Here is a 15522-nt window from a genome sequence, read left to right as displayed (position 1 = left end):
CCAGCTAGCCACCCCTATATATTGTTTAGCATGACGTCAGATGGTATGGAATACCCCTTTGGCTAGTTTGGGTCACCTGTCCTGGGTCTGTCCCCTCCCAGCTCTTACTGCACCCCCCAGCCTGCCCGTTGGCAGGACAGAGCAAAGGCTGAGATGTCCTTGGCTTAGTATAAGCACTGCTCTGCAACAATTAAAGCATCGGGGTGTTATCAGCACTCTTCTCATTCTAAGCCAAAACACAGCATTCCACCAGCTACTAGGAAGAAAATTAATTCTGTGCTAACTGAAACCAGGACACTATTGCTTCCTTAAACGTTTCTGAAGCACCAAGTCGAGGCCACAGCTGTTCATTTTTAAAAATACATTAATTATTCAAGCATGTTTTGAACTAAGACTCAATTGGTAACCTAGAACTAAGTTAGAGTGGGTTCTCTGCATGTTGTAAGGTGTGCTGTACTATCTCATTGATAATGTACTAATAACAGATTGTTTGTAGGTAGTGTAAAGTCTCCACATAGAAGGACGTTAAGTGTCGATACTTCTAAAATGAACCAGCTTGACAGCACAGTTGATGAAGCTGCACTTGAAGCACAAAACGACCCATTTACCAATGTGAGTGCTTCGCTACCCCAGAAATTTGCTACACTGCCACGACAGAAGAATCCATTTGAAGAAAGCCCAGCAGCATGGGATCAGAACATAAGTCTGTTTTCCAAACCTGTTGAAATAAAAAAAGAAATGAGAAAAGAGAAAAGAGAGAAAGTTAGTCTTTTTGAAAGAGTGACTGGAAAAAAAGACAGCAGGAGGTCAGATAAATTTAGCAATGGGGGATCAGAGAGTTCTACGGACTTGAAATCACCCAGTGCATTTGGGGAGACTCATCAGGAGAGTTTTGATTATGAGTCGACTAATCCGTTTATGACAAACTTCAAGCCTACAAGCATGTTGCCATCTTCAAGGTAGGTTTCTACTGTACTTTGATCTGATATGTTGAATATGCTATATAATTGAAAATGCGAAGTGTTGAGAAACACAATCTTTGTGCTTTATATACATTTATATCATTGCTTATCTGCTCCTAAGTAAAAGTTAGCAACTTCTAATACCGTTTTATTTCATTTAGAAGTTATATTTATATTGCTAATATGAACTCTGACTGTTCTAGGTTACTTGTGTTTGTGGAAAACCTTGCTCATGCTTCAAAATGGGTTCTTCCTGAGAGTCTTCTGCTTTCATTGAACATTCATCACTATTACAATGCTTTAAGTCTAGGGAAAGGTTTAAGTCTAAGGGAAAAGTGAAACAGAATAAACACGTGATGAAGAAAATTTGAGTAATGATAACAAATGCTCTTCTTCTTACCACTTGGGAAAGAAGTGGGTTTAGATTCTGTGTGAAACCTCAAGAGCTGAAGACCATTCTGTTTCTAAATGGGAGCATCTGCATGGGCACTATCATGCTTGAAATCATTTGGCTCACTGTAGCTTTCCTGAGTTCATGTGTATTCAAGGCCTTATACGAGACAGCAGTTTATATGCTAAGCAAAGTGAATTGAGTTACAGGGGGTGATAAGAAACTTTGATTTAAATAATCCGTTCTAATCTTTGTTTGCTTATCAACAGTTTACTTGTTTTCCTTAAATTAAAAAAAAAGTGTATCCAAAATTTCATTTCCCTTCTGGCTTTTGTTTACCAATGAGAAAGATAGTCTTATATATACATATATGTATATGCATACATACATACACACTGCGTATGCTGAGTCCAATATATATGTTTAAACAGTTAAATAATTAACTCATTCTTCATTAATTTGTTCTTTAAGATTATAGAACAAATCAGTCTTACTGTATCCCAACTCAATTTTATTCATAGGTTTGAATGTATGCACTCCTGTTTTAAACTTATAATCATTTTTCTCAATAAAGCTAATCTTGGATGTGAATTAGATAAACTGAAATGGAACAACTGTAGAAAAGATTCAGTTGCTAGAAGCGCATATGGACTTCAGTGAGTTATTGCTTCCCACAAGACAAGTCAGTGCAACTGTCTTAAATAACAAGTTTACAGCCAGAGTATTAAAATATTATTTATTTAATAAAGATTAGAGTAAGGTTAGGATGTAGCTTGGTTTGTCAGAAGTTAAACTTTCATTTAAATAAGCTCCTTTAAGGAGGAGTAATTTAAATAACAATTAAAATTACATAGCATTTAATTTTTTTTTTAAATGAAAATTTCTATTGAGGCAGATGCTAGATATAAGTAGTGAAATCTTCTGAAGTTCTTGAATGCAACAGATCTTGATAAATATAAATCATAAACAGTAATCATGATGGACTGTTTTTCTTTGTTTGTAATTAAAAAGCTCATCACAGTGCCCCTTCAGAAGGACTCTAGTCATTTATTCCCCCTTTTTGTATGAGACTCTTTTACTAGTTCTTGACTTTTATGTAAACATATCTATTTGTCTTATCAAAAGTTTATTTTGTTATTTTCAAAAAGCCAAAAATAGTAAACATTCTGACCTTATGGATAAGACAGCTACTATGGAATAATATCTATAATGCAATAATTTGTTAGAAGCTCTCTGTGTTTGCATGCACCACTATTATGGTCTATGAGAATCTTTTACAATAAGTTCACTTTCTTTCATATGCATCTTGTACAATGATTTTCTTTTGAAGTAGAAACTAATATAAAATGTGCATATTTAATAAGTTTACAGTTTAAGTTTACCTTTTATCTGGGGAGGATTTGCTGAATAGAATCCATTTTTAATTTTTAGAATTAGTAATACTGTGAAGAAAGAACTGTATAAATCTGTGGGCACGAAATAATTGAGGTTGAGTAACAAACTCAGTATGCAGAAAGCATACACAGGCAACTTAGATTTTGAGTTGTTTTTTTGTTTACTCAGTATGCTATTAATCTCTTTTGGATGGATAGCATCTTTGCAAGTAAGACAGGCATTATCTGTTTAGTAAGCTATGTCCAAAATCAGTGTTCTGGTGTGGATGAGGAGTTTGCTTTGCAGTTGGATCTCCCATTTATCCCCACCTAGCTGTGCCTGGCTTTGAATGATGGAGTGTTCATGGATTCCTGCGCGATGAAACTCACGGGAAGATGTGCATTACAGCCATGGGTCCAGGATGGAGCTGGTGCAAACAGGAAGAAAAGAAAACAAAGGAACACAGAACCAAGCCACATAATCACAAAATGCCTTCCCCCACCCCAAAAAAACAGAAACCACCAAGCGAACCAACCAACCTCGGCCTGGAACCTGCATAAATTAAAAACCTTTGCCAATATATTTATACCTTAAGTCAGCTATGGGGCCACAAGAAGGTTTTTTCTTTCTCCTCTGTCATGTAGTTAACAAGATCTCAGGGGGGTTGTACAACCTCATGAGTGTAATCCAGTCTTTAGGATCTGTCACTATATGTTTACCTTACACTGAAAAGGGTCTCAGTCTGGGGATACCTCTATACATCTGTGCCTCTTTATACTCTTACCTTCTCTTTTGTTTGCATTTAGATTCAGTGATTCATCTCTCCCTGATCCTTTAGTCTTTTTTCACATTCTTGCCTCCCTTGATAGCTGTGATCTATAACATAATCTACATGTTAGCATTACTTGTCTCTTTGTAATCATAAACATTTCATCAGTCATCACTTTTATAAAAGATAATATGTTTACCTTCTTAATCATCGTCGTTAGAGGCTCCTACTGCCACTTGTTCGTTTCAGGTTTATTTGCTATTTTATTTTTAGCATTATCAGTTTGCTTACCTGCTTTAAGAGCAACTGACATTTGGTTTTGCCTTGCCTATTAACCTCTAATGAGCAAGGTGACAAATTTTAGGTTAGAATCCAGTGGATCTACAAGACTTGCCATGGCACTTGGGGACATGTATCTATGTTTAAATGTTCAGGTCGCTGTATTACTGACAGTGCCGAAGTTCTAGATTTGCCATCACAGGTTTGGGCAGAAAAGCATAACCTAGAAATTGACTGCGACAGTCACACGTCATGCTGATGTGGTGGTTGTGGGTGGCTCATGAAATATTTGAAGGATATTTTGATATTATCTGCTTTCTCCTGTCATTCTCTTTAGTTCTTCCAGCTTGCATTAGTGTATAACAAAGCAGACTGCTAGTCTCACATCGTTACTCCTGAAGTCAGTGAATTGTCCTATGATGTGAAAGTGTGCAGAACCTGGCTTCCAGTTTGTTGTTTGAATGTCTTCTTCAACAGACATAACAGAAAAAATATATGTCCTGCTTAGATACAAAATGTAAAACACATACTTTGGAACAAGTAGGGGAAAATTATTTAACTTCTGACATTATCAGGTTTGGTAATCGTGTACCTAGAGCAAAAAGCTGAAATAGTGTCCTCAGTGCATGGCTAGCAGAACGGGCTGTGTGTCTGCTCTGATAACTTCTCCAGGTCAGAATTTTATATCTCAAGGCAAAGACCACTTTGTCTGTAACAGAAATTATGATTGTTATGACCCAAATATTACCAATTCCCAGATATGACCCAAACATTACCATATTATCAAGTGTCATATCTACACTTCACAAAGTATATGGTTAATGTTCCTTGGCCAGTGATTTTAATTGATTTAAAAAAATGGGTTCAGTTCATGATAATATACTCCATATTGCTTTTCTTAAGGTGTTTGGAATATCTTCAAACTCTTTTCCATGTAAAAGGGAGCATGAAATGATTTTGGTTTCATGCAGAAGTGAACAGGCTTAGAGAGTCAGTGCACTGGCTCTATTCCTTCATTGTTTCAGGTCTGAAAAAGGGTGACAGATACTCCATGGGCCTAATCCTAGGTCTTTAAAGTTAATGGGGTCAGGCCTCAAGTCCATCCTAATTAATTTGGTTTGGTAGCCTTGACTAGACAACAATGATCTGTGCAACAGCAGCTCGTAACAGCAGTGCTGGCTAGGGGCTGGGGGAGTTGCTGAGCAGTGCCTTCCCCAACCAGTTATTTAGTGTTAACTGGCTGCATTCATCTCTGTCATTAATTCCTGTTATTTACTAATTAAAAGAGTGAAGATAAATACATTTTCCAGGTGTGTCTTAGCTGCTAATACAGAAAATGTAGACATGGCTGGTTCAACAACAGTTGCAGGATATATATATATATTTTTTTTTTTTACCTAAAAGCAAAAAGTGTACCAGGATTATTTAAAGTTATGATTTATTGTTATTACTATTATTTATTGTTATTTCAAGAAGGACTAAGAAGTATTTTGAAAAAGCAAAATAAAACCTTTTTTTTTTTTTTTTGTTTTGTTTTGTTTTGTAAAACACTAGTTGTCAGGAAATCACAAAATAAGGACCCCTACTTTCTGTTAATCTGAGCTCTGGCAAAGGCTTTTCTTGTGGTTTTTGAGAAAATGACTTAGTCTTCTTTCTGCATTCTCTATTAAGTGGGGCTTTGTTACCTCTTCCAAATGCTGCATGGATCCATTAGTATTTGTTAGGGTTGGTAGTGTCACATTTATTTTTTGTTGTCTGGTGTAAGTGGAATGTAGATATTTATGAGCTGTTTTCCTGACAATTTCAAAATGCTGCAGTCTCCTAGTGAAAGCAGAAATGCCTTTTGTAAGGGCATTTTTACAAAATTCATTAGTTCCAAACCACTTATATAGCTGATGAAGCATGCAACATGTTCTAGTATTTTTTGTTAGCATTTACCAGTAATAGATTTGTCTTCGTATTTCTTCATCCACTGCTTTGAAGGGTTCACCTATTATAATCTTTCAATGCATTCATTCTTAACAATTACTTCTGTTGTTGTGGCTCTCAAGAGGTTAATTTGCAGTCAGTAGCCACGTGGATTTTGTATTGAACACAGTTAAAGAAATTGACAGTAATCCCTGAAAACAAAGATTTTTTATTGTGCGGTGACCAAACCTTATGCATCATTTCTCTGAAATTGTTTGTGTTTAGGAAAATACACTACAGTAGGCTAATAAAACGATGTGAAAATTTCTCAATTTACACCACTTGACAAGTGCTAAGAGAAAAGCATCTTTAATTTTAATGTGTTATTAGGACCTTTTTAGAGAGATTGTACAAGTTATTAACAAGGTCCTCTGAGACAGGAGACGGGTAATTAACAAGACCTACAGAAAGAGAGTTTAGGTAATTAACAAGATCTTAGGCAATGGACACAGGGAAACAAATAGTCCAATATTTAAAGCTGACAGGTTGTTACTAGTCTGATCAAATTCCACATCTCAGAAACTGGGTTGATAGCTGTGAGCCTTCTAAGAAACATTGTATGTAGTGTGTGTATGTATATTTATATGTAAAATATATGTTTGTGTGTGATATATGTATAGGGTTCTCTACATCTGGAACACAATATAAGTGTATGTATGTATACATACATGTATACACATATAGAGGTGCATTAACTGCAAACAATTTATAAAATAACACTTCCATAACCTAAATGTCGTTAAACTTTGACAAAATAAGATGAAGCTTATGCTGCATACTTATACTTTATCTGAAGTTCAAGCAGTAAATGTGCTATATTCTAAAAACTGTGGGAGATGCAAAGATGGAAAGGTGGAGAAGAAGCTTAACTTACATCTTACATAGTAGAAGGTATGAATAACACTCATATAAACATCAGCTATTGGTGAGTTGGAGCCTAAGGAACAGCTGATGATAAATTTTAGGAAATGTATGTGTGGTTGTTAGGAAATACTATGTGTGGTTGTTAACTAATTAGAGAGGCTATTGCAAAATCATGCGTTACTCTGACTTTCTAGGGCAGCTTATTGAGCCGGGTTAGTAGAGCAGGTGCCTGGCACCAGTCAACTGCACTTGTCAAGTAAAATATGTTAGCTCCAACCACAGTGAAGATAAGTTATTAGTGCAATAGCTTGAACATCAAAGATATATGACTGCTAAATGGTTTCAGCCTTGCCCACTTACGTGTGATGGGCATGGTTACTGGACACAGCTCCATGGAAATGGAACCCTAGAAACTGCCCGATCAGAGCAAATGGTTGTAATGTCTGTGTAGGCCCTTACAAAGCAGGTTACCCTTTTCCAGTGCACAATACATCTCACTTTTTTTTTTTTTTTTCCCTGTGCCCTGTTTAGAAAATTTGATATCTAATGAGTTCATAGCAGTGCTTGCTAGAGCAAGGCCTGTTCAGGCATTTTAGCATGCACTTCTCACTTAGTCAAAAAATGAAATCGGGTAAACTACACTATTTTCAGAATTTTGTTTCATCTGCTGGTGTTAGCATGTCATGTTTTAAGAACAGCATGCAACTGCATTGCTCTTCTTGATAGGAAAGTGTTGGTTTTTTTTTTCAGTTCTCTACTGAAGTTTGACTACGCGTATTTCTAGTCGTGTGATCATTGCTAGGTAGAATTTTGATTTTTATGGCAGTGCATTAATTATTTTCTAGACTGTTAAATTTGTTAATTCAGGATGGCAAAGCTGTCAGTAGCACATCCTTCAGTCAACAAAACAAATACATTACAGGTATATGGGAGGTAAAAAGAATCTACAAAACCAGGAGAAGTCATGCAGGGAGTCTTGGTCCGTCCTGCTAAGACGGTTAGTATCTGATTTAGAAAGATCACACCATGTGATGAGAGAATAATGAAATCTTTCCTAAAGCTGCCACAAATCAATGCTCACATTATTTGTGACATTACTAGGATGGGTTGGAGCAATTGATTCCTGGAGAGAGACTACCAACTATTTCTGCAATTAGAAATATTAGTACTTAGTATTACTCTGCTATAGACTCTTTACCAGCAATTACTTCATATTAGTTGCCTGGGTTAGGAACACTGTTTTAGGAGTTCTTCCTGCAGAATGACAATTATTATTTTTTAAGCTTTCATTAACTGTTGGTGCGCATTAGGCCATGTGAAATCTTTTTTGAAAAGCTTTGATGCATATCACCTGTCCCAAGGGGGAATGCGCTGCCTGTTCTGTTTGCTTTTAAGTAATATTGAACACTTATATCCAGTTTCTTTATTAATAAAAGAATTTAAAAATAACTCTCAAATTTTCAATACAAAGTTTTACTTCAGGGTTATTGTTTGTTTGTTTTTTTTTGGTTGACTACAGATCCATGTAAGTAGGGTCTCCTAGTAGAGGTTTTTATTACAGAGGATCTTTAATGGTCTCTTGTGGATAAAAATTCATGAGTTTTTTAGCCATAGCACAGCTGCCTAATAAAAGCAGGAACATTTAAACGCTTAGAAATATTAACTTTTTTATATAAAACTGTTTGTTTTCAAAACTTGCATTAATATTTGGTTGAGTACACTGCTTAAGATCAATTTGGGTTTCGATACCTTGTAAGACCTGACTAATGAGTGAATTTACATGAGTAATGTGTCCAGCTCTGGGCAAATACAAGGTCCATTATTGAAAGATACCAACATGTTTGGAAGGAGAAAGCTACCCATCAGGTAGAGCTCACAAGTACAGCTCTGCATGCTTCCAGATCTCTCCATCTGTCTCCTCCAGCATCGGATGCTTCAAAACCAGCCACAGCCTGTTGTGGATCCCGATTCATGTCTGTTTTCTTAATGAAGTTGTTTATACATATGCATAAATTAGAGATCCGCCTTAACATTTTATATCTGCTTCTCAGATTTCTTACAGACACATGAATGACTACATCATGTAGTTGTGCTCTTGTATCTTTTACTTATTTAAATCATCAAAATACCACCAGCAAAACACTTTCAAAAATATGTTATTTCAGGCAAAACAATGCAATTTTCAAAGTGCTCAGGCTGTGTTATTTAAGGATTGTCATATCCTGAGTTACTGGTAGTCCTTACAAACAGTTTATTTAGTGCAGTTAGCAAAGAAAGTCAAATACTGTGCTTCACTTCTACCAACAGGTTCTTTACCATAGCTAGCCATACTATTTATTAATTTAGCATAACTCTCCCTTAATTTAGTATAACTCTCCTGTATGTAGCAATTACTTTTTGTTGAATTATTCAAGTTTTGTAACTGAAAGCTTCTGGTCTTCTATTTAGTTGCACTGTAGTGTTTTTACTGTGCTACATTTTATTTATATATATATATATATATATATTATATATAAAGAGAGATACAAGAGAAAAGGTTGCTGCCTTGAAGTGCATTTTGTTTAGGACCTTTATCAAGGACTGCACTCTGAGCGTGTATCTTTGTTATCGTCATGGAGCCTTCTGCTATCAGAAGGGCTCCACAAAGTGCAGCAGTCTGCTCATGAACAGGTCATTTCCAAAGGAGTCTGTGTAAAGAATATGTAGATTGGGAACAAATGGTTTGCAATAGCAATGCATCTTGCATTCAAAGTTTGAGATTTTTGGTCCAGTTAACTCTTGGCATGAGTCTTCTTAGCAATATTAAGAAAATGGAGCGATAGGAACAAAAACTGATGTTCTTTGTGTGTCCTCCTGGGGTTACACAAACTCCAGAAGGCTTCAGAGCATGGCTCAACAGCAGGACAATTTATATAGCAAAGTGCCTTAAGTGATGTTCCCCAGAATCTGATTGGGAAAGAAATAGCAATGTGCTTGCTTAACTGCCAGACGTGACAGTCATTCCTTTTCAGAGTCTAAAGTGATGTCTGCATTGCCAGACACAGCAGGCTAATCCTATTCTATGGAAAACTCAGTTTCTGAATTTCATTAACTGTATCTGATTTTATTCATTTCTTTTGTTTTTCTAGTACACTGGTAATAACTTAAACTATATCTTAGTATTTTAAGTTGCTGGTATGTGTGTTGTGATAATCCAAAGAATAATAAGCAACAGGCCAAAGACTAAGTAAGTAGGAAGAATAATTTTTAGACTAACAGAATATGACCATGGTAGAGTTTTGCTAATTACCTGTACAGAGATGTTCTGAATTAAACAAAACTGAAAGCTCACATTGAACACATTGATACAATGGATATTTTACAAGATATGAAATACTTTCATATATAATACTTCAATACTTTGAGTATTAAATATTAATGTAAGTATCCTCATTTTAATTTCTAATAGTATACAAAGCAGTGATCATATAACTAATATGGATAACATATCCATATAACTAATATGGATAACATAAGTAAAAAGCTTTTGCTCCTTGGAAAAATATGATTTCCATACAGAATAATTTAGGAGTCTGATTTCCATTCATTATGTTGTCGGAGTAAATGGTTCAGGCACTAAAATGGTTATATCAGTTGTAGGAAAAAAAAAATAAGCATGGTTTTAATTTCTAGATATTTAGAAGCTAAATATTTAAGCAGCCACTAGTCCTAATGTTTGAATTTTTAACTACCATTAAACTTCAGAAGACAAAATTTAAAACTCCAATTACAAACTTGAGCTTGTGATAAATCTTCAACTCGAGGTACATTTAATCTTACCAATAGATAACCCAGACAGCGCTATACCAGCACAGAGCTCAGGGAAGGCTCAGCAGTGGGCGGCCCCTCTTCTTGCAGTGCTTCACCTTGATCGTGCTGGAGGAGTGCCTCCTTCACACCGTTCCTGGAATGTTTCCACTGAAGTCCCTACCTAAACTGCAAATAATCAGCCAGGAATGCAACTATGAAACTGCCTCATAAAGGGGAGGTGTTAGGAAAGAAGCATGAGAGTTTCACGTGATTCTAACAAAATGCATTTAAGGAAAATAGCAAGAAAGTACAAATAATATGCTTGTTATGATTATGATGCAGTCATCCAAAACGTAGAATCAGACTTACGTATGTCTGTCACCATTATCATTTTATACCATATTTATTTCTCATCGTTTTTCTCCCCCCAGCAACATGGCAATAGGAAAGGATTCTCATCTCACATACCTAAACTGAAATCTAAGCTAATAAAACAGAAATTCTAGCAAGCTTTACTGTGCACTAAACATATAAAGACAAAGTTGTAGTAAAATAATCGGTATGATTTAATGCGGTGAAAATATCTGACATAAAGTAATTCTTAAGGCAAATAATTGAATTCCCAGATGAGTGAAATGGGGGCATAATGAATTTCTGTGCTAGATTGAATGAGACTATTGTACCGCTGGTGGCTAGAGGGGATGTGGAAGCTGGGTGGCGTGCTTGGTCAGTCCCCTTCTTGATCTTACTGCAGCTGATCTTGAACCTGTGCCTTCTTCCTCAGACCTGCCAATGTGATTTGCCTTCGTTTACTAGTTCCCACATTTCTTAAAGGTGATCAGACAGTGCAAGTTTATTAGCTGTAAGAGAGGATCTATGGACCTCCTGATACCAATCACTGTGGGACCTGACCTACAGCGGTGGAGAGGGAGGCTTCTCAGCCTGTCTGGATGAGCAGAAGAGGTAGAAGATGACTCCATTCCTTGAGATGATGAAGGAAACAGGAGCAAGGAGCAGTCAGGCCAGTTTGTGTAGGTTGGAAGGTACATGCAATAAGCAGGCATCAGAATCAGATATAACACCTGGGAGGTACACACAGTCCTAATGATGATGCATGAGCCAGAGAAACCCAGCCTGACTTCAGTTCTCAGGGGAGTTGGTGAAAAATCCATTTATTAGAAAAGAAACATCTTTTTACTTATAAACTGAGCATTGAGAAATTTACTTATAAACTGTATTGAGAAAGTAATTATTGTCATAATGTCATTTTTTAACAATCACTTTTTACAGTGAACTGCATTCTAAAAACAAAAAAGATTCTTTTTTCCCAAGCTTTTTGCTCCCAGACTTTTCCATAGCAGAAGTTCCCTGCAAATTTATCAAACCCTGGGGAAAAAAAAAAAAAAAAAAGAGTCAGGACTACAGCTTGCCTATGTGCTGAGATGGTAATGCAGTAAAAATGACACGATTTCATATTATTGCTTACATCAATACTTTTGGAATGCTCTTACGGACTTGAGAAAAGAGTTGCTTGAAGGATGCTTATGATCATTGTGCAATTCATGGGCTGTAGTCCTAGAGGTGTGTGTTCTGTAATCTGTTATGAGCTATCAAGCGATCAAGTAAGATGATAACTGAAGGGGTGTGTATTATTGTGATGAAATTTAAATGCAAAAATAAATGCTCTCGTTAATTTCAGTGCACAATATCTGCAACTCCCCCAGCTGTATGCATTCATAATTTTGCAGTATGCTCTTTCAAGGTATTAAAAGGTTCTTGGACAGTGAATTATGGGTGCAGCTGGGAGAGTCTGCAACTGCTCACGTTCACCTCGGGCTGGAAGAGCTGCCAGGAAACCCAGAGAGGCTCGGCGAGGCCATGGAGCTCCCAAGTCAGTTAGTTAGACAATCTGACTTGAAAATGTTAGATGCAATCTCGGCACCTGTTTCTTCCTGCTTCACTGAGCAGCAGTATATTTCCACATATCTCTCTAAAATATGAGTATTCATGGGATTTGGGTTTTATTGGTGAATATTGCATTTAATAGTTTTTCTTTTTTTTTTTTTTTTGCAGTGGTATTCAAATTACTTCACGTGAAATAGGCGGATGTACTCTTTTGTAATTGCAATGTCCACAGTGTTAGAGAAACAAGATATGTTTTTAGTTGGAAAAAAAATAGCCCATATTGGCAGTGATTTATATTTCTAATTTTCTAATGTAACTTTTCCTAGTCAGAACTGCCCCTTTTCTTTTAAGCTGCTGCTATGAAAGAGAGTCCCAGAAGTTATTTCGCAGAAACCATAAAGTCATTCAGTGCAGTGAAAGATCTTGCTGTTTTAACCTTTCAGAAAGTCGCTCAGTTGAGCAGTCAGGCCGCATTATTCTATATCTTGTCTAACATGAGGAAACAGTCCCAAAAGAAAGATAGCCCAAATTAACGCCACACTTCGTTAAATAGAGACATTCTTGGTTTTCACCAAGCTAATTCGATCCAGTTCAGTTAACTCATTTTTTTTTGTGCTTGGATCACAAAAGGCAGCCATGAATGAAGCAAGTTCATCATGGGTTTGACACATCAGTGTGCAACTAAAAGGCAGGCCGTGAGGGAGGGTTCCTGCCTTTCGCTGGTTAGACAATACCCGATGAAAGCGGCCCCTCATTCAAAACCGTTCTCCAGCAAACTCCAGCAGAATGCTTCAGATCACTGTTACAAACAGGTACAATGGGAATTAGCCAGGACTTGATTCTTCAGACACCTTTTTATTTCTGGTTGTGGCTGGTCATGTAATCCAATCTTCATCTAATATCCTCAGTCTGGCAGATGGTTCACTGGGCTTCTCTATGAGCAAAAGACTACTTTTGAAACAAAAAAGTACACAAAATGATGTTTTATTATGTATTATGTCTCTTCCACTTTTACACCATGAAATACATGGCTTTCAAATGCAGAGAACAAAGAGTGATGGACACAAAATTCCTTCCTTTAAGCTACATTTAAAATTATAAAAAAAGGTGTACAATTACTTGTGTAACTTTTGGACTTACTCTTTCAACCAGAGACTAGGATTGCAGTATTTTATTACTAATTCATTTGTGTTCACGTACCAGCTTGTTGACTGTAGAACTAATCAGTAGTATTAGGCCGTTGAGGTTCTCTAGTGTAAAAAAATATGAAAGAAATGAACTTGTTACTTCTGAAGTCTATGAAAGCTTATGTAGCATTCGTAGTAGCTTGTTACCAGTTCAATGCAGCCAACTCCAGAGATCTGTTTTCTAGAAGCTGTCAACAGATGTTACATTTGACAGCCAATATGTACAACCTGACTAAATGGTAGGCTTTGTGATGTGAAGTAATGATGCCTACTATGATGCTACGAAGTAAATATTATCAGTGAGTCATATCCAAATTCTGACTTGTGTCCAAATTTTGCTCATGGTTTCTCTAAGACTTAGTTTCTCTTGAAACTTGCTATAGCAAGCACTGAGTTTTGAAGACATTTGCAAATAATTACATCAACCCATGAGAACAGTGGACTGATTCTTGGGTCTGACATTTTGACAATGGCTGCTTTTATCAATATCTACTGCCCTTTTGCAGTTGAGGAAGAAAAACATCTCAACCATACAATATAGTGAAATAGCTTTGCCTTCTGGATGTGTGAGATAATCTCTAAGTTTACAAAATAATAGCTTTTTTACTCAATTTTATATGTAAAATAAATATTATTAATACAAGATAGCTTTTCAGCTCTAACTTAACCTGGTGACCTGAGTGGAATTTCTGAAGGGCCTTTCTCCTCTGGCAGCTGCAGTGAAAACTGGCAATACACATTAGTTTTGTTTTGTTTTGTTTTGTTTTTTAAACAACCTTGTCCCAGGAACCTGTTTCCAGAATATTTCATTTAAAGTATCTTTTTTTTTTTTTTTTTTTTTTTTTTTTTTGCTTAGAAGCTTGAGGTAAGTCTTGAAATAATCAAAAAACTAGTGAAGCCCAATTGGTAATATCTTAGCATTGCTTACTCTAATTTTATGACCAGAAGGAAAGGAAAAATTGTGAATGAAGAATATACGAAATTTTCCATTAACTTTGAATACTGTACTAATTGTAATACGTTTCACAAATCAGGTAACTAAATCATCATAAATACTTTGTACACCTAATACACCTGGTTTACTAGTAGTGTCTAGTAGAAGTTTTATTCAGATAAATGGACCTTTAATAGTTGTTTGTTTGTTTTCCCTACAGTTTTAATACGAATCCTTCTGGCATTGAGGACCTCAGGAAAACAATGGTGAGTTATGAAGTGTCATGGAAAACCATCGGTAAATACCAACTAATTGGTGCCCAACACAACATGAGCTGTTATTCTTATTGAACCTCTTATAACGAAATGCTTATGTTTTGTTTGTTTGTTTTATCCTTGCCTTTGATTGATATTTCCAGAAAATCTAGTTGGAAAATTAGAGGCCTAAAATAAACTTGGAAATGTGCAAAATATTTGGATAACTTCTGGTGTTATGATGTAGAGAAGAAAGGGATAATTAGATTTTTACACACAGAGTGAGAAAAAAAAACAAAACAAAACACTGGGGTATTTCAGAGAGCTCTAGAGAAGTGTAGTCAGGTGAGTAACCCTGTATTAGGCAGCAAGGCATTAGCTGGCCTAGCAGGTGTTTCCTATCACTAAAGTCTGAGACCTGAGGACCATTTGTAGGTGGCCAATCCAAATGGAAGTAATGAACTGATATGTGGCAAGATTAATAGCACAAATAATAAATGAACAGCCTCACAGAAAACACTAAAAATAGATGTACTAGAAGTTATTATTCAAAATACTCTAAAGGTATCTAAAAATGTGTACTAAGAAAGAAAAGACGAAACAAAATCCATGGATTTACTGTACAGTGTCTTTGTCTGCAAGAAAATGTGGTCTTACTAGAATTTATTCTGTGAATAGATCAAATCTTTAAACGTGGGTTTGTTTTCAATCTTTAAAATATATAGAAAACAAATTTCACAAGGAAGTATGACTTTGTACTGTTTGTTTTTTGCTGCTTTATGGAAATGACTTGTAATAATATTTGATGTTATTATAAACACCCAAGTTTTTATAATGTAAGTAACC

At 36.0% G+C, this 15522-nt stretch overlaps 1 protein-coding gene across 1 annotated transcript in view; it reads left to right on the top strand.

The window, feature by feature from the left end:
- Positions 1 to 15522, top strand: part of RAB11FIP2 (RAB11 family interacting protein 2) — a 32984-nt gene that overhangs the window by 13073 nt on the left and 4389 nt on the right. Inside the window, exons 3-4 of the mRNA XM_032191109.1 lie at positions 497 to 959; positions 14643 to 14688. Of these exons, the coding sequence (XP_032047000.1) occupies positions 497 to 959; positions 14643 to 14688 (509 nt within the window). The remainder of the gene's footprint in view (positions 1 to 496; positions 960 to 14642; positions 14689 to 15522) is intronic.

Source organism: Aythya fuligula, chromosome 7, assembly GCF_009819795.1.
Source record: "Aythya fuligula isolate bAytFul2 chromosome 7, bAytFul2.pri, whole genome shotgun sequence".
Lineage (NCBI taxonomy): Eukaryota > Metazoa > Chordata > Aves > Anseriformes > Anatidae > Aythya > Aythya fuligula.
This window is presented reverse-complemented; position numbering and strand designations above follow the sequence as displayed.